A 15,583-nucleotide genomic window follows, 5' to 3' on the forward strand; every position below is an offset into this window, starting at 1 on the left:
GGTAACACATAAATATATCTTCCTCCTCATCCTCATCTGATAGTGTTGGTGAAGAATCTGGTGAAGAGGACTCTTCCTAAGAAGAGTATGTCTGTTTTCACATTGATTGGCATTCTGTCCCCTTCTTATTACGATTTTCGGTATGTTACTTAGGCTTTGTTTCGTAATATTGGTGTTATTTTATATAGGTGTGGAAATTTTAAATTGTGTGAAAAAAATGAAGATCTTGATTGATGACTTGACAAGCACCTTCCTCCTCTGGTGGTGAGGCATTTGGTGAAGAGTACAACTTATAAGAAGGAATTTGCATACAGTAGTTGTGATTTGGCTAGTTATGATTTTTGAAAAAAAAATACAGATATGGTTTTAGGATGCAAATGATGTCTTTTTTGTAAACTTTAATCTAGATGTTCATTAGTCATTATCTATGGTTTTACGAGACTGGTTTGTTATCTTGTTTTGTTGGCTTGGTTTAGAAAAAGACAATGATTATTGCTCAGCCTTTTCATTTTGTTTCTTAATCTCCTATATGTGTTTTTCTTCATCTATCCCCGTCATCCTAGAAAAAGGTTTTATGGAAAAATCGCAATGAGAGGATCTTTGAGACTTAAATAGAACTCAAGAAATTAACACAACGAGTTGAGATCCCAACCATTACAGCTTGTGTTAATCTCACAATATGCATGATACAAGGAGTTGTCCTGGTTGGATGTAATTTGTCTTGTTTGACCCACATTTGTTCTTTTAGTAGCAGGGGTCGAATCTATGGTCTGGGATCGAACTTGTTTTTGGCTTATATTCTATTGGCATTTCTTGTGCTAAATTTAATAAATTCCTTTTTGCCTATTCGGAAGAAAAAAAAAAGACATTGATATGCATGAATTATAGTTTGAATCTAGGATTTTTCATTTCTGAACACTTATAATATGTGAATTTAACTACTAAATTATATTTAGCCAAAAATAAAATATAAGCTTATATCAGTTGAATCTCAAAGTCTATATAAAGATTCTTGAATCTCAAAGTGAAGTGGTTAGCAATAATGGGTCATGAGGTGTGTCCAATTCTCCTTCACCATTTATCTGTGCTGTGCTGTGCAAGTGTTGGTCACTTGGTCAATAAAAAAAAGAATGGTCTCACATAAATTAATACGGCTCATTATTTTTCCTATTAAGCAAAAACATGAAATCACTTCAGAAGCAAAAAATAAAAATCAACCATGAAATATTAATCATACAAATATTAATCATACAGAAGCTACAAAGCAAAAACATTTCACGATGGAATCACTTAAATAGAAATGGGTCTACCGTATAGTGATGATGAGACCAAGAACGATGAGCTACCTCATAGACTCATGATGAAGAACGATGATGCAATGATGTGGTGCGATGTGAATATCGCAGATTGAGATGAACAAATTGTGTTCTTTCATTGATATTATCATAACATCCTAAACTAAGTTCGGGCATAACCTACTCCAAATCAAGTTTATACACTTCTTATAAGTTATAAAATTATAATGACAAAATTAATAAACGTATTGCATTTAGCATAAAGTATCACATTTCAATTACCAGATTCACATCTCATCAAAGAAAAATACTAAAATCAACATGCATTCAACAACAAAAAAGCACAGGGAGTAATGTAGCCAAACACTGGATAACTATAATGACACAAAGATGCATTTTCTGATACCTTCATATTCTCCCATTTCATTGAAAATTTTCAAAATTAGTAACAAACTAACAATAATCAAAACTTAGAATCCTCAGTTACACAGTAAACCATCAATTTCAGAGTGTAGTTATGCCGGTGGTTACAGTGAGTATGTTTTGGTAGTTTGAATCGGTTGTGACAAGTCCTTGTTGATATACACATACGATTCATTATGTTGTGAAGGAGAAGATTGTGTCAACCAGTATGTGACGACGACAATAGAACTAGATAAAGAAAGCAACAACTTTGATGGCACCAGAAAGTGAAGCTGGGTCAGTTTGTTCTGGTCGTCGTGAAGATGGCTTAATTTGGTTTTCCCCTGTGTTGTGTTCTATCCGTAATAGAACTAGATAATTCCGACGATGAGGTTGAGGCAGTTATAGTGGCATTAGGCCTCTAGATTGAATTGTATCTTAGTGCGAAAGTCTTAGCATTTATAAAGAATGAGTTTCATGATATTTGGGCTGTATGTATTGGATCTCTTGATTTAGTCCGTTGGGCAGTTTTTAACAAGTAAGTAAATTAGAGACACGTGCATTCGCACGGGTTCATCGATTTTTATTTGATATTTAAGTTCGACATTATATTAATGTAAAAATTTATTAATCATAAAAAAATGCAAAAGTTTTTTTAGAATTAAATATTTAAAAATTTGTTATAAAATATTATTAAAATATAAGTGAAACTATTGTGCTCTTTCTAGTAACTTATTAATTTAATAAATTTATTTTATTAAAGTCCCCGTGAGCTTAGCTCAGTTGGCAGGGACATCGCACTATATTTGCAGGAGCCGGGGTTCGAACCCCGGACACTCCACTATTTCACCTTTAAGGTGGATTTTCTAGGCACTAGACTACTTGATAAAAAAAAATATTTTATTAAAGCTATTGTACGTGTATATTTTTAAATAAATTATAATTAATATGTTCTAATTATTTGAAATTTTATTTAAAAGATTTTTTTTTGGACTAAATTTAAGTTATTGATTTGTGATAAACATACGTCCCGAATAACTTATTTGTTGTTATTAAATTTGATTCTTATTTTTATGTGTATATTTTTCTAACAAAAAATAATGTAAAATTACATTTAAAGATAGAAGATTTAAAATATTATTAAAATTCACGAGGACAAATTAGGTAATTTGGTAGTAATTATTATTTTTTTATTTGTGGTAATAATTATTTTTAATATATTGTTAGTAGATTCAATTATTTTCCATGCGATTGAGTAAAAAAAATATTTTTCATTCAAAAAAAAATTATTTAGGTAAAGTACTCATAGATAGATTTATTTATTTATATAGTAACAAAAACAAACGATTTATTAGTGGCATCAGCTCTTTCTTGGTTCGCGAAATCCCAAACCCTTACGCGCGCCATTTCTTCTCATACAGAAACCCTAAGTTTGGATCTGATGGAAACTTTACGAGAGCCCTGTCCGATTCGAATCCCATACGACGCAGGAACCGCGTTCGCAATGGGAACCATAGGCGGTTCCGCCTTCCATTTCAGCAAAGGCCTCTACAGTTCACCTAATGGCGCTCGTTTCATCGGCGCAACACAAGCTGTTGGTCTCAAAGCAGGTCGAATTGGTGGAAGTTTCGCTGTTTGGAGTGTTTTATTCTCTACTTTTGATTGTTCTATGGTTTATATAAGGAAGAAAGAAGATCCATGGAATTCTATTCTTTCCGCTGCTGCTACTGGTGGTTTGTTATCTATGCGTCGTGGATTTGCTGCTTCTGCTAAATCTGCGGCGTTTGGTGCTGTTTTGTTAGGTCTTATTGAAGGGACGGGGATTGCTCTTAATAAGTATTCAAGTGCTCAGCAGGATATGCCTCCGGTTATGATTGAGGATATGCCGCCGCAGCCGCCGAAGTCGTCATGGTTTGGTAGATTGTTTGGTGGAGCAAAGGAAGAAGAGAAGATTGCAAATGGTGGAAGTGAGGTGAAGATTTTGGAGACTTATGATGCTCCTCCCCTGCCTAGTTTTGAGTACAAGTGAATCAAGGTTTGGTTTGAACTTCAATTAGTGGTCGTTGTTAATGTTGATTGAATAATTATAATACCTTAAATTAGTTAGTTACCTTAATCATGGTTTTTTTTTTTGTTGACAAAGTTAGTTACCATGTTAATCCTTGTTTCGAAATCAACAATATTATGTAGTAATACTGATGAGTGCAGTGCTGGATTTTGGTTACAATAATTTTTTTTTTTAATGTTATTGTTAAAGATGGAGATGAAGCTCCATTGATGGATGCATAAAATAGGCGCAATGCAGGAAAACTAGTATCGAGCGCAGTAGCGAGAGAGAAAAATGAGCGCAGAAACATAAAGCTCAAAATTGCATTATTCAAAAATCTGTTTGATGCAATAGATGAGTCTCATATTTATACAACACAAGGACTAAGATCAACCTAACTAGATGCAGTTACAACTTGAAACTAAACCTAACAAACAGACAAATCAGTTAACAGTTATCACTTAACTCTAAGTTAGTTGGATAACTTGTGATGCAAGTAACTATTCATTCTTTCTTATCTTCACATTTGACTGTTATAATAATTAGTGTAAGTATACTAGATTGCCAGTAGTTTAATTACAGTGTGTTTAAATTAAATTCTCGTTCTTATGTTTGCTGCCTTATTGCTTGGATTTTAGGTATTTGATAGTAGTACTTGATTGAATTTGTGGTGATTGGTTTCGTAAGAATAGTGAAATAATTACCTCTTCATTGCAAATAATTGTTGCAAGGTTTTTTCTAGGTTACATTCACAAAGAGGTGTGCAAACAGCACACCTGATGTGGATCCAATTAAAATTGGACAACTGGATTATTTCTCTCTCACACTTTTAATTATTATTTTATAAAATGTTCTATATACTTTTATTATTTTCACAATTGGCCCAATCTTTATATTGTTTATTAATTTAAATTATTATTGTAAAAATTAATTAAAACAACATCACAATACAACTAAAAAAAATCACAACATCATTGTTCTTCATCTCTTCCTCAATATCCTGTTAAAATTTGGCATCAACTCAAACGAGGCATAAACAAGCTCAAAACTTGAGAGAAACTCATATCTAAAATCCATAATCTTCTTCTTCGTTTTATTTTTGTGAGCATTCAAATTGTTGAGTTCCCTCTTTGTAAGCATTCAGATCTAAAACCCAGGTTTTTGTTTTACACTATTTGAATCAAAACTAAAATCATAAATGTATTGTAAATAGTTTTTGTGATGCTTCTGGATAATTAATTATTATTTTCGACATTTAAATGTGCTGCAACTTTCGGGTTTGGTGCTGGTTTCGCGGGTCTGTAAACGGGTCGATGTGACCCGACTGAAGGTTGAAGGCGATGCAATTAATTTAGTATTTTTATCAATTCAGATTTTATATATATCATATAACGCAAACAAAGGCAAAACTTATTCCTGTGTCGTTGTGGCTGAAGTGTTGTTCCTTTAAAAAGCGCGTTGCGGGTTCAATTCCCGTCCCTGACATTTTTGTTAATTTTTTTTTTTTTTAATAAACACCTAGAAAATACAGAAAAAAAAAAGAAGAAAAAATAAGCAATTTGGATAAAACCTGGATTTGAACACGGGTCCTAAACATATTAAGCAGATAACTTAACCATTTGAATAGGACATTATCCTATAAAACGTTTCACTTAGTACATATATGTATGATTATCTATATATTAACAATTAATACGTTATATATGGAATATTATTAATTGCTTCCTGTTTATTCAATTTAACTATTTTGGATTAAATGTAAATACGATTTATATAATTTTAAATGATTACGGAGTAGCCGCAACATCATTAATTTAACTAAAATTATTTCGAAAACCACCAAATGTTAGTTGGTTCGGTGGTGATTGGCACTGAACTTGGTAGGGAGGACAACGGTTTGATCCCCCGCAACTGCATTTGGGAGCGGATTGAAACCACTTGATGCCAGAACTCGCTCCGAACTCTTGACTACTAAGGCCCCCTTCCCCTAGGAATCAGAGGGTGAAAGAAAAAAAAAATTCAAAAATCATAATCTTTAACTGAGAGTTATACTTTTTTTAGCCGAAGCACCGTTAACACAAGTATTAGACTAAGATTAATACTCCAATTGAAGTTAATGAATTAAAAATTATAAAAATTAAGTATAATTTTGACTTAACATTATACTCCAGTTCAACTAAACTACTATCATCCCAAAGACTTTGATCTAATTCAAACCATAGTCTTTGACTGAGAATAAAATATTATCTAAGTCAAAATTTGGAATATTATTAAAACTGATAAGGAAAAATTAGTAAATTTGATAGTAATCAATTGGCTAAATTGTATTTTTGGCCCCCTAACTTTCACAAACTTGCAACTTTGGCCCCCCAACTTTTATAATAGCACTTTTGGCCCCCTATGTTTAGCCTCTTTTGCAAAACCTCAATTTTGTGAAAGTTAAGGGGCCAAAAGTGTAATTTAGCCTAATCAATTTTATTATATTAGAAGTAGATTATTCTCTGGTTCAACCGAAACAATATTAACCCTAATTTTTGACTGATGGTTATATGCCTGTTGATATTAATTACTTAAAATTACAAATATAAATTTAAATTTTAAAATAAAGTAAAATTTCACTTAAGATTATCCGCTTTAATGACTTGAAAATTAATTAAATAATCTAAAGTTTAAAAATACAGTAAAATTTGACTTAAGATTATATTCCGATTTAACCGAATAACTATTAGTCATAGTCTTTGATTGAATGTTTTATTCTTGTTGTAGTTAATGACATAAAAATAATATAAATAAAATATATTTTGACATAAGATTATAGTTCGGTTGAAGTTAATGACTTAAAAATATTTAAATAAATACAAATTTAAAAATAAAGCATAATTCGTCTTACGATTATACTTGAGTTGAAGTTAATATCCTAAAAATCAAATAATTAAAGTAAAATTTAAATATAAAGTACTCCGGAGTATAATTTAATTGTGAATTATATTTCGTTTCAACTGAAGTACTATTAACATATAAAGTATAATTTTTAAGTCGTTAACTTCAACCGAAATATAATCATCAGTCGGAGACTAAGGATTAATAGTGTTTTGGGTTAAACCGGGGTATGATCTTCAGTCAAATTATAGTGCTTTAGTTAAAAGGGAGTCGCAATGTTGCCGCTCTTCACTTGGTAACATGAAATAGTAATTTATTGAAAAGTAGATTAAAAGATAAAAAAATAGAAAGGATATAATATTTGATAAAAAAAGAAAAGAAAAAGAGCAATGGTAAAACCATCACCAAAAAACTTTAGGTACGGTCTTCATATTAATATATGAATATAAATATAGATAATATAAAAATTATGAAAAACTAGGCTACCTTATTAATATATTAGTAAAAACATAAGTCTTGTAAAAATCGCCAAAAACTTAGGTCCATGTATTAAATATATGACTTATACTATATATGATAATTAAATGTGCATTATATCTCAAAATTTATTATAATTTTGCTAACTGTATTAGTATACATAATAAAAGACTTAACATGTACCTACATGAAAAAGTAGCACAATTGGTGTTGTTGTATTCTTATCTATGCTTTCTATCTCAGCTGTTCGAATCCACTGAAGGTGGGTTTTTTTGTTCTTTTATACTTATTTTTTGAAACATTGTTCTTTTATCTTAACTTTTTCAAAAGTAATAATTTTAACCAAAAAAAGTCCTAACTGGGATTCGAACTGCCGTCCTTCAAATAAAAGACTAGAATCCCAACCGCTCTACCATATCAGTATTCTTTGTTCTATGTTTCAATGAAGAAAAATATATTGACATGCATGAAATATTTTTTTTTAAAACAAAATCTGGTTGTCTTCAACCTCCAGCCGGGTTGTGATACAACCCGATGACCCAAGTAAGATCCGACCAAATCTGAGTATTTTAACACTAAAATCAATGTTTAAAATCACATGCACCATCGGAAATCATTCTCTATATGATTTTCAAACTCATTTTCAATGATGAATACCTTAAATCTCAGATTTAAATACATCTCAAAATCTTTTTTTTTTAACATCAAAAATCTCAATTGGAAAGTGAAGGTCAGGCTGTTGTTCAAGGGGAAGACCTTCGAATTCATCACCGTCCCAGAAATCGATGGTGGTGGCAGTGGAGGCGTGGATTTGGGAAGATTGGGGGATGGAGAAACATGTTTGGAAAGACTGGGGAGTTGAGAAACAGTAATTTTTGGGATCCATTGAAGAACAAGAACACTAATTGTAGATTGTTGAACGTGAGATTTTGGATTTCTTTCAAAGATAAATTTATTTAATTTTATTTGGAAATATGAGATATTATTAATTCAAAGTGGGGGATTATGCAAATAACAAAAACTATAAGTTTAAATATGCAAAACAAAATTTAATGTATAAAAAAAATAGTCAATAAAGTCCACATGGTCAATTTTAAGTGGTGCCACATCAGGAGAAGGTAACTAGCACACCTAAATGGGAATGCAACCTAGCACTTGTGGTGCCACATGATCCTTGAACCTTGTGTATGAATTTGTGTTGTATGAAATGAGTTGAGAGTGAAGTGATAAAGTTAAGGTTGATATTTCAATAGTAATATAAACCAGTATTAGTGTTTATCAATGGTTGATTGTACTTACCTAGACTTTGCTGTTAGCTTTGGAGGAGTCGAATATAATATATGTAATACGATGTTAAGAATAAGAAGATGTAGGACAGAGTAATTAGAAAAGGTGTTGTAGATTTAAAGTAATGTTGTGATGTGAGACGGAGGAGGTTGTGTTTTGCAATGTTTATTTTGTTGACATAGCTTTGCCTGAATAATAAACAAATTGAGGTAGACCACTAAGTAATGAACATGTCCACGACGATATCCAAAAAGAGTTCCAACAACTCTTGAACCAAGACCAGAAGGTATATTTGAACGGTTTTTGTTGAATATTGTAAGAACAGAACGAAGCCTTGAAATTGCTACTGCTTGTAGCTTTTTCCTAGTTGCTGCATGTCCTGAAACAACCTTTTCATCATGTTTTTTGGTGTTTTGTTCTTCTATGATTTTGGACATGGTGGTGGGAACTTCTTCTGGCATTGGGACTATTGTTGTGCATTGTCAGTGTAAAGATTCTTTACACATGCATCCAATGATGTGTTGCCACATCATTTAATGAATGTGACACATCATCTGTTTTTAAATACCATACATGATGTGTTGGTATATTATTGGACGCATGTGTAAAATAACTTTACACTGACGGTGCATATAAATTAAATTCAATGGAATAGAGTTTAATTGTTGTGCATTGTCAGTGTAAAAATTCTTTACACATGCATCCAATGATGTGTTGCCACATCATTTAATGAATGTGACACATCATGTGTTTTTAAAATAATATGATTTTACTAATATGATTTTAAAATAAAAAATGATATCAGTATCTTTGACTTTTATGAATTTAATTCCTCATTAAAGACAAATTTACTCAAATGTCCTTTTGTTTTACTATATATATGATCTTTCCCTCAACACTAAAACTCACAATTTCCCAAATCTCCTCTCTTTAGTTATATTCATTTCTCTTTAGTATTTTCATTGTTATTAATTTTCAATTTATCTATATGTATTTATCTATATTCAGTTCGATATATACTCATTATTCTTTTTGATTTTTGCAGATGTAGATCACAAAAGAAGAATATGATATGTGAATTCTAAAGAAATTGGATCATACAATTTTGATTATATGAGTTTTAAGTATGAATGTAAATTTTAAATGTGTAATGTATTTTTTTACAAGATATGTGTAATGTGTATTGTAAATCATACTTCACATGACAATTCAAAATGTTGTTTTGGTTAAATTATTTTGTTATTTCTATAATATGATTTACTTTTTAGTTAATTAAGTTTATTATAAGTTTTCTTATAAAACCAGAGACCATAGATTTAGAAGAATTATTTTTCGTAAGAGTCTCAAGTATATAAAATTTCAAATCCAAACCAAACTTTAAAATAATGTTTTTTTCCTTTCTTTAGTAGACAAGATAATGCAATGCAGTTCTCCAAAAAGTGTAGCAATAGAATAGAATTTAGAGCAGAAAGGAAGAGAACACAAAGAAGCTGAAGTGAAGAGTCGGGAAAAAAATGTTGTAAATTACACATTGGCCCTCTGTTTTTACTTTTTCAAAAAAAAAAAAATTGTTCAAATGAAAAGGTGTTGGTTGTTAAAATAGACCTTCATAAAAGAAGAGTTTTCAATTAAAAATACTTCAATATTTATTTTTGTCTTGCATTATGAGCATCTTAATCTTAATCTTAATCTTAATCTTAATCTTAATACTATACATTTGAGGCTTATTTTCTAAGCCTCATTTATTGTTCTTTTTCCAAATGTTTTTCTCACATTGATTCTTACACAATTGTATTAAATGCATACTTTAAAAAGGAAATATTTCAAATAATAAAATTTCAAACATATAATTATAATTATTATAATATAATTGAAATAATAAATCATAAATATATAACAATAATAAATAAATTATATTATGAAATATTATATAAATTATATATTAAATTTCTAGCATAATTAATATACAAAGTTAATTTCTTTTTTTTAATAAATTTAAATAAAGAAATGGCTTGAATTAAATTTATTTTTTTATTTTTTAATATAGTTCACTAATTTTTTAATAATAGTCAACTTTTCAAAATAATAAATGTCAAATACCCGAAATTAGAATATGACTTATTTCAAAAATGGAATGGAATATGCATTTTATTAATAGCATTCAATTCATTATAATTGTGTAATATTCTTTATTCTTTATTCTTTACTTATTCAAAAGTTTATGAAAAGAAAAATAAGACAAAATGAAACAATTCTAATTCAAATATTTAAATTATTATAATAAAAACATCAAATAATTTTAAAAAACTGAATTTTTTTATTTTCGTGGATTATAATTTTTTAAATGATTATTTACTAATTCTAATTTACTAATATGTTTTTAAAATTAAAAATGGAATCAATATATTTGACTTTTATGAATTTAATTTCACATTTAAGACAAAATCATTCATATGTACATTTTTTCACTAAAACTCACAATTTTCCAAATCTTTTCTTTTTAATTATTTCTCTTTAGTTATAGTTATTTTTCTTGTGTTTTGTACTACGTGTCCATGTTTTTCATGAATTATAATTTTATCAATTCGTTTCTTTTATTTTTACAATTCTATCATTCAACGATGACATTTCTTTTTATGTTTGTTTTGAAAAAATATTCAAATATGAAAATAATGGTCATGCTGGTGAACTTTGGTAAAACTCTAGACTCAAGACATTGACATCAAAACATCATTGCTATAATCTTCCGATAGTATGTGAATCGATAGTCTCAAACCATACGTAATAATATGTGTAGTATTTGGCTTTGTAAACATTTATAGGATAATGTTCTTAATTTTTATATGATTTGACCAAGTTATTTTCCCTTTATTTCATTATGTTTCATTAATCATGACATTTTCTTCATTCAAGGATCCAAAGACCATTTGATCAAGATAAATGTCTTATTAGATTAACGTTTTTTCCATTGGTTGAAATAAATCACCCAACGATAGTTGACTTCTGTTGATTGAAATTAATTTATTATTTTGGTACATAGATTGAAAGGAAAATTTTATATTGTCATATAGTAAAACATAAAATTAAATTAAATGAATGAAGTCCTTGTGAACTTAACTCAACTGGTTGATGTTGAGCACTTGCTCAAACCTTCTAAGTCTCTGTATGAAAATCGGCATTCCAAAAAAGAAATATGGAGATTTTGCATTTAATATTATTAAAAAAATTAAGACTTAAAAGGTTGAATGCTTAAAAATAATATTTCCATATTTACTTTTTTTTAGAAATTTCATGTGGTGTCCAAAATTTGAACTCAGACCCCTACATATTTTCATATTTATTTTCTTAAGAGTGCTTATCTCTATTTTCCACAAACTAATTATGGTGGTGGTTGTTTGGGATGAGGTGCTTGGTTATTTGTGATTTTTTTTAATTGATTTAGTGATTTAAAAATGTTATAAATCTACCCTTTTTTTTAACAGGATATTATAAATCATACTAATTGGATTTGACCTTCAAATTTCCAAACAAAAGAAATATATCTATATTATATAAAAGAAAATAAATTATTTAGAAAAGTCAAATAATAACTTCATTCATTCTAAAATATTGCATTTTCTAACTATAAAAAACTATTTATGATCATGATCCGCTTCTTTTAAAAACTAGAGAGTTAATAAAATAATTCAATGTTTGTCAAAAAAAATAATAATAGTTCAATGTATCCACAAAATTACATTTCAGACTTTTATATATTCCTTTTGATTGAATAAATACTTTTTTATATTCCATATTCTTGAAAAAAAAATTTAGAATATTCTTGAAATATTCAATCTATATATTTACAAAGCATTTAAAGTCACGACAAATTTACCTTAATTTTAATTTTTTTTAACACCCTTCAAAATGGGATGGTGAGTATGTAAATTGTCATTCAATTTAATCCTTTTAATAATTAAATTCCTCATATTTTGTTCATGTCTTCATTTGATTGTCTCAATTTGAGAAAATTTTGTTTTTATTTAAAGGAATGTTTAGCTTTTATTTTTCTCACTAAGAAAACAGTTAAATTGGGTAATAAAAAAAAACAAAGAAGACGGTTATATAGAACGGTGAAAATCTTGAAATCATTAACATAATCCATTTGATTGTCTCCATGAATTAACAGGGTGGTCTATATGTTCCGTAAAAAATTGTATATATAAGTGAGGATCTTTGTGGAGATTGTTCCGATTGGGGCACCGAAAACAGGGGATTTCTTCCGCAGAGATGACGGAGAATTTTCCACAAAGAAGGTTTCGGAATAGGGACCGGATGATAGCCTTCGACCCATGGGGACTCCATCGCTGAACATTTTATTAAAATAATTTTTATATGTGTATATTCAAGTACTTTATATATTATATTTATTTTATATTTTCATATAATATGTATATAAATTTTGTTTATATGTGATGTTTGTTGGTTTGTATGACGCGGTACTTTCTCTAGAGGGGGTGAATAGAGAACGTCGAGTTTAAAATGCGTAGCGAAAGACTTTTTAAAATATTTTGCGAGTTTTACGAGTTGGAACGATTGTACGAGATAATGCAAGATTGTGAGAATTAATGCTACGAGATAATACAATCTAAATCGCAAAAGTGACGGAAAATTGAAACTATATTCAAATTGATAGTAGAAGTATTATTTGAATACAATGTCAAAAGCTCAATTTAATATTGATACACAATAAGCTTGATGATTGAATAACACAATTGCTAATCTAGAATGTTTTACTTTAGAGAATTAAAAAACAAACTAATATTCAAGACAATGAATTAATGTGGTAAAATTGTAGAATTGCTACAAAAAGAATTTTATCTAACACTTGGTGTGCAAGTAAAATTCTAACTTAGGCAATTGATCAAACACTTGGTGTGCATAAAGTTTTGATAAAATCTTTCTAAGTGTTCAATCAATATAACTAAATCAAGCGATTTCTATTATTCTACCAATCAATTCAAATGTTAAGATTTGGTTAAAATCAAGTAACAAATCCTTCAATTTGCTAATTGAATAATTGAATCAATATGAATACAATTTTGAAATTGAAATCTTTTGATCAACACAAATTCAAAAACTTGCGATTCACTTTTTCCAATTATCAAATTTCAAGGATTAACCTAATTGTAACCAAAATCACAATGAGCAAATTAAAAAGATTAGGGAAAGAGAGAGACAAACACAATTTTTATAGAGGTTCAACCTTTGTCCTCACTCGGTGTACTCCTCTTTCACTATCGATGTCAAACCATCGATAGCACATTGTTTTATTGATTTTGGAATGCAAGTTTACAACGAATCTTTTACAACGAAAGAAAGCCACAAGATTATCACCAATCTTCACTTGATCCCTTGATCTTGATTCGTTTTTCGACTCCAACACTTGCAATTGAAGCTTGATCAACCTCCAAGGTCTTCAATAGTTCTTCTTTGAGAATTTCTTGAGACAATTCAAATCCCCTTGAATTTCCTTCAATTCCAATGCAAAGATCCTTCCTATTCCTTGAACCTTGGTGAAAAACTCAATCACTCCTTGATTGAGAAGAATCACTCTTCTTTTTGCTTTCTCCTTGATTTTTGATTGAATCCTTCAATCTAAATCTTCACCTAGCACCTAGCACTCAAAGATCAATGTTAATTGATTTCCCTAATCCTATGAACAATCTCCAAGAGCTATGAAAGTGTTTCCAAAGGTTGAGAGAGAGAGTTTTGAGAAAAGAGATTTTTGATAGTGAAAGTGTTTTGTGAATTATGAGAATTGTGTTCTCAAAAACTTTGGAAAAAGCATTTATATTGTTTGTGATATGTGTGTAAAAATAAGAGAAAATGTGAAGATATCAATTGATTGATCAATTGATTGAAGTGAGTAAAATACAAGCAAACAAACCAAAAAGTAGTGAAAACTTTCAAAATTTGCCCCTAGAAGCCATTTCAATCGATTGAACCAGGAGGTCCATTATGTCAATTGATTGAACAGTACACAGAGAAGGAATTTCTTCAGTTTTGACAGCTTCAATCGATTGAAGCAGAACCCCAGGAGGGTCAATCGATTGAAGCAACATAAAATGGCCTATTTCACACTTTTTCAAGCACCGATCGATTGGGAAAAACTTATATGATGAACCGATCGATTAGTACTTCATAAAAATGAGATTTTAATCAAGTATAAACCATTTTAGGCAAAAAACCTTATGAGGATTGTTTGCTTATAACTTCTAAGTTTTAAACAAAATTTCTCTCAACAATTTGGACAACTAACATTTCAAGCTTGTGATGATTATCCAAGATATAGAAAAATAAACATACAAAAAACTAAAAGAAACATGACAACATTAAAACACAAATAGGAAAGTGTAGCTACAAACTCCCCCTTTTTGATGTTGTCAATGCTTGAAGTTTTTTGAATCACTTCCGAAGCTTTTTCGGAAGCTAAGATTTTTCCGAAGCTTTTACAACTAAGCTCCTCCTGAAACAAAGCTTGATGAAACATTAAAAACTTGTCTATTCTCCCCCTTTGACAACACCAAAAAGGAGAGAACGACGAAATAGTCCAAACCAAAAGCGTAAACATACGCAAGGTAACAAAACACACATAGTATATAACAATGAGCAAATATCATAAACAACCAAACATGAGATGCAAACACAAAGTAATGCACCTAGCAAATCCAAAAAAAATTAACACAAGATGATAAATATCCAAGAACATGCATCTAGCACCTATAATGAGATGAAAAATGCATCAACCAAGGATAAATAATGCACATGAACACAAAACTATGTAAAGTGCAATTTGAAATGAAATGCATGCAACAATCATTTAAGATAAATGAAATGCAATGCATCTAACATATAGTCAATAACACATGAATTGGTATAATATTTGATTAGAAACTGCAACTAATTGCCATTGTAAACATATGCGTCTATGAAAATTATTAGCATTTCATAGTAAAATTTTTGGAAATGGACAATTCGATGTAGTTCATCATCAATATAGTATACCAACATTATATAAAACTATATGCAACAAAAACTAATGAGTAAAGTAACCAAACAAGGAATAGGATGAGATAAAAAACTTCCCTAAGTTCTTAGGTTGAGGGATGATCAATTCCCGCAACTTTGAGATAACACGAGATGTCTCCCTTCA

At 29.6% G+C, this 15,583-nt stretch overlaps 2 protein-coding genes across 3 annotated transcripts in view; both read left to right on the forward strand.

Annotated features, from left to right (window-relative positions):
- LOC123899468 (F-box/kelch-repeat protein At3g06240-like) overlaps positions 1 to 519 on the forward strand; it is a 3,145-nt gene extending 2,626 nt beyond the window's left edge. The window contains exons 4-5 of one of the 2 annotated variants that reach the window (XR_006805639.1): positions 2 to 85; positions 189 to 519. Coding sequence is in view for 1 of the 2 variants with exons in the window: in XM_045950601.1 (XP_045806557.1) it covers positions 2 to 12 (11 nt within the window). In the remaining variant the exon portion in view is untranslated. Of the gene's footprint in view, position 1 lies in introns of both variants that reach the window. The other variant, XM_045950601.1, reaches the window with a different exon arrangement.
- Positions 520 to 3,201: 2,682 nt separating this feature from the next.
- LOC123893749 (mitochondrial import inner membrane translocase subunit TIM17-2-like) lies at positions 3,202 to 9,639 on the forward strand. The gene is made up of 2 exons (XM_045943550.1): positions 3,202 to 3,732; positions 9,434 to 9,639. The coding sequence occupies exon 1, from the start codon at positions 3,202 to 3,204 to the stop codon at positions 3,724 to 3,726; it is 525 nt and encodes a 174-aa protein (XP_045799506.1). The 3' UTR covers positions 3,727 to 3,732; positions 9,434 to 9,639.
- The last annotated feature ends 5,944 nt before the right edge of the window (positions 9,640 to 15,583 follow it).

Source organism: Trifolium pratense, linkage group LG7, assembly GCF_020283565.1.
Source record: "Trifolium pratense cultivar HEN17-A07 linkage group LG7, ARS_RC_1.1, whole genome shotgun sequence".
In the NCBI taxonomy this organism is placed as follows: domain Eukaryota; kingdom Viridiplantae; phylum Streptophyta; class Magnoliopsida; order Fabales; family Fabaceae; genus Trifolium; species Trifolium pratense.

Coding starts and splice junctions, on each gene's coding strand:
- LOC123893749 (XM_045943550.1), top strand. CDS start 3,202: ATGGGAACCATAGGCGGTTCCGCCTTCCATTTCAGCAAAGGCCTCTAC.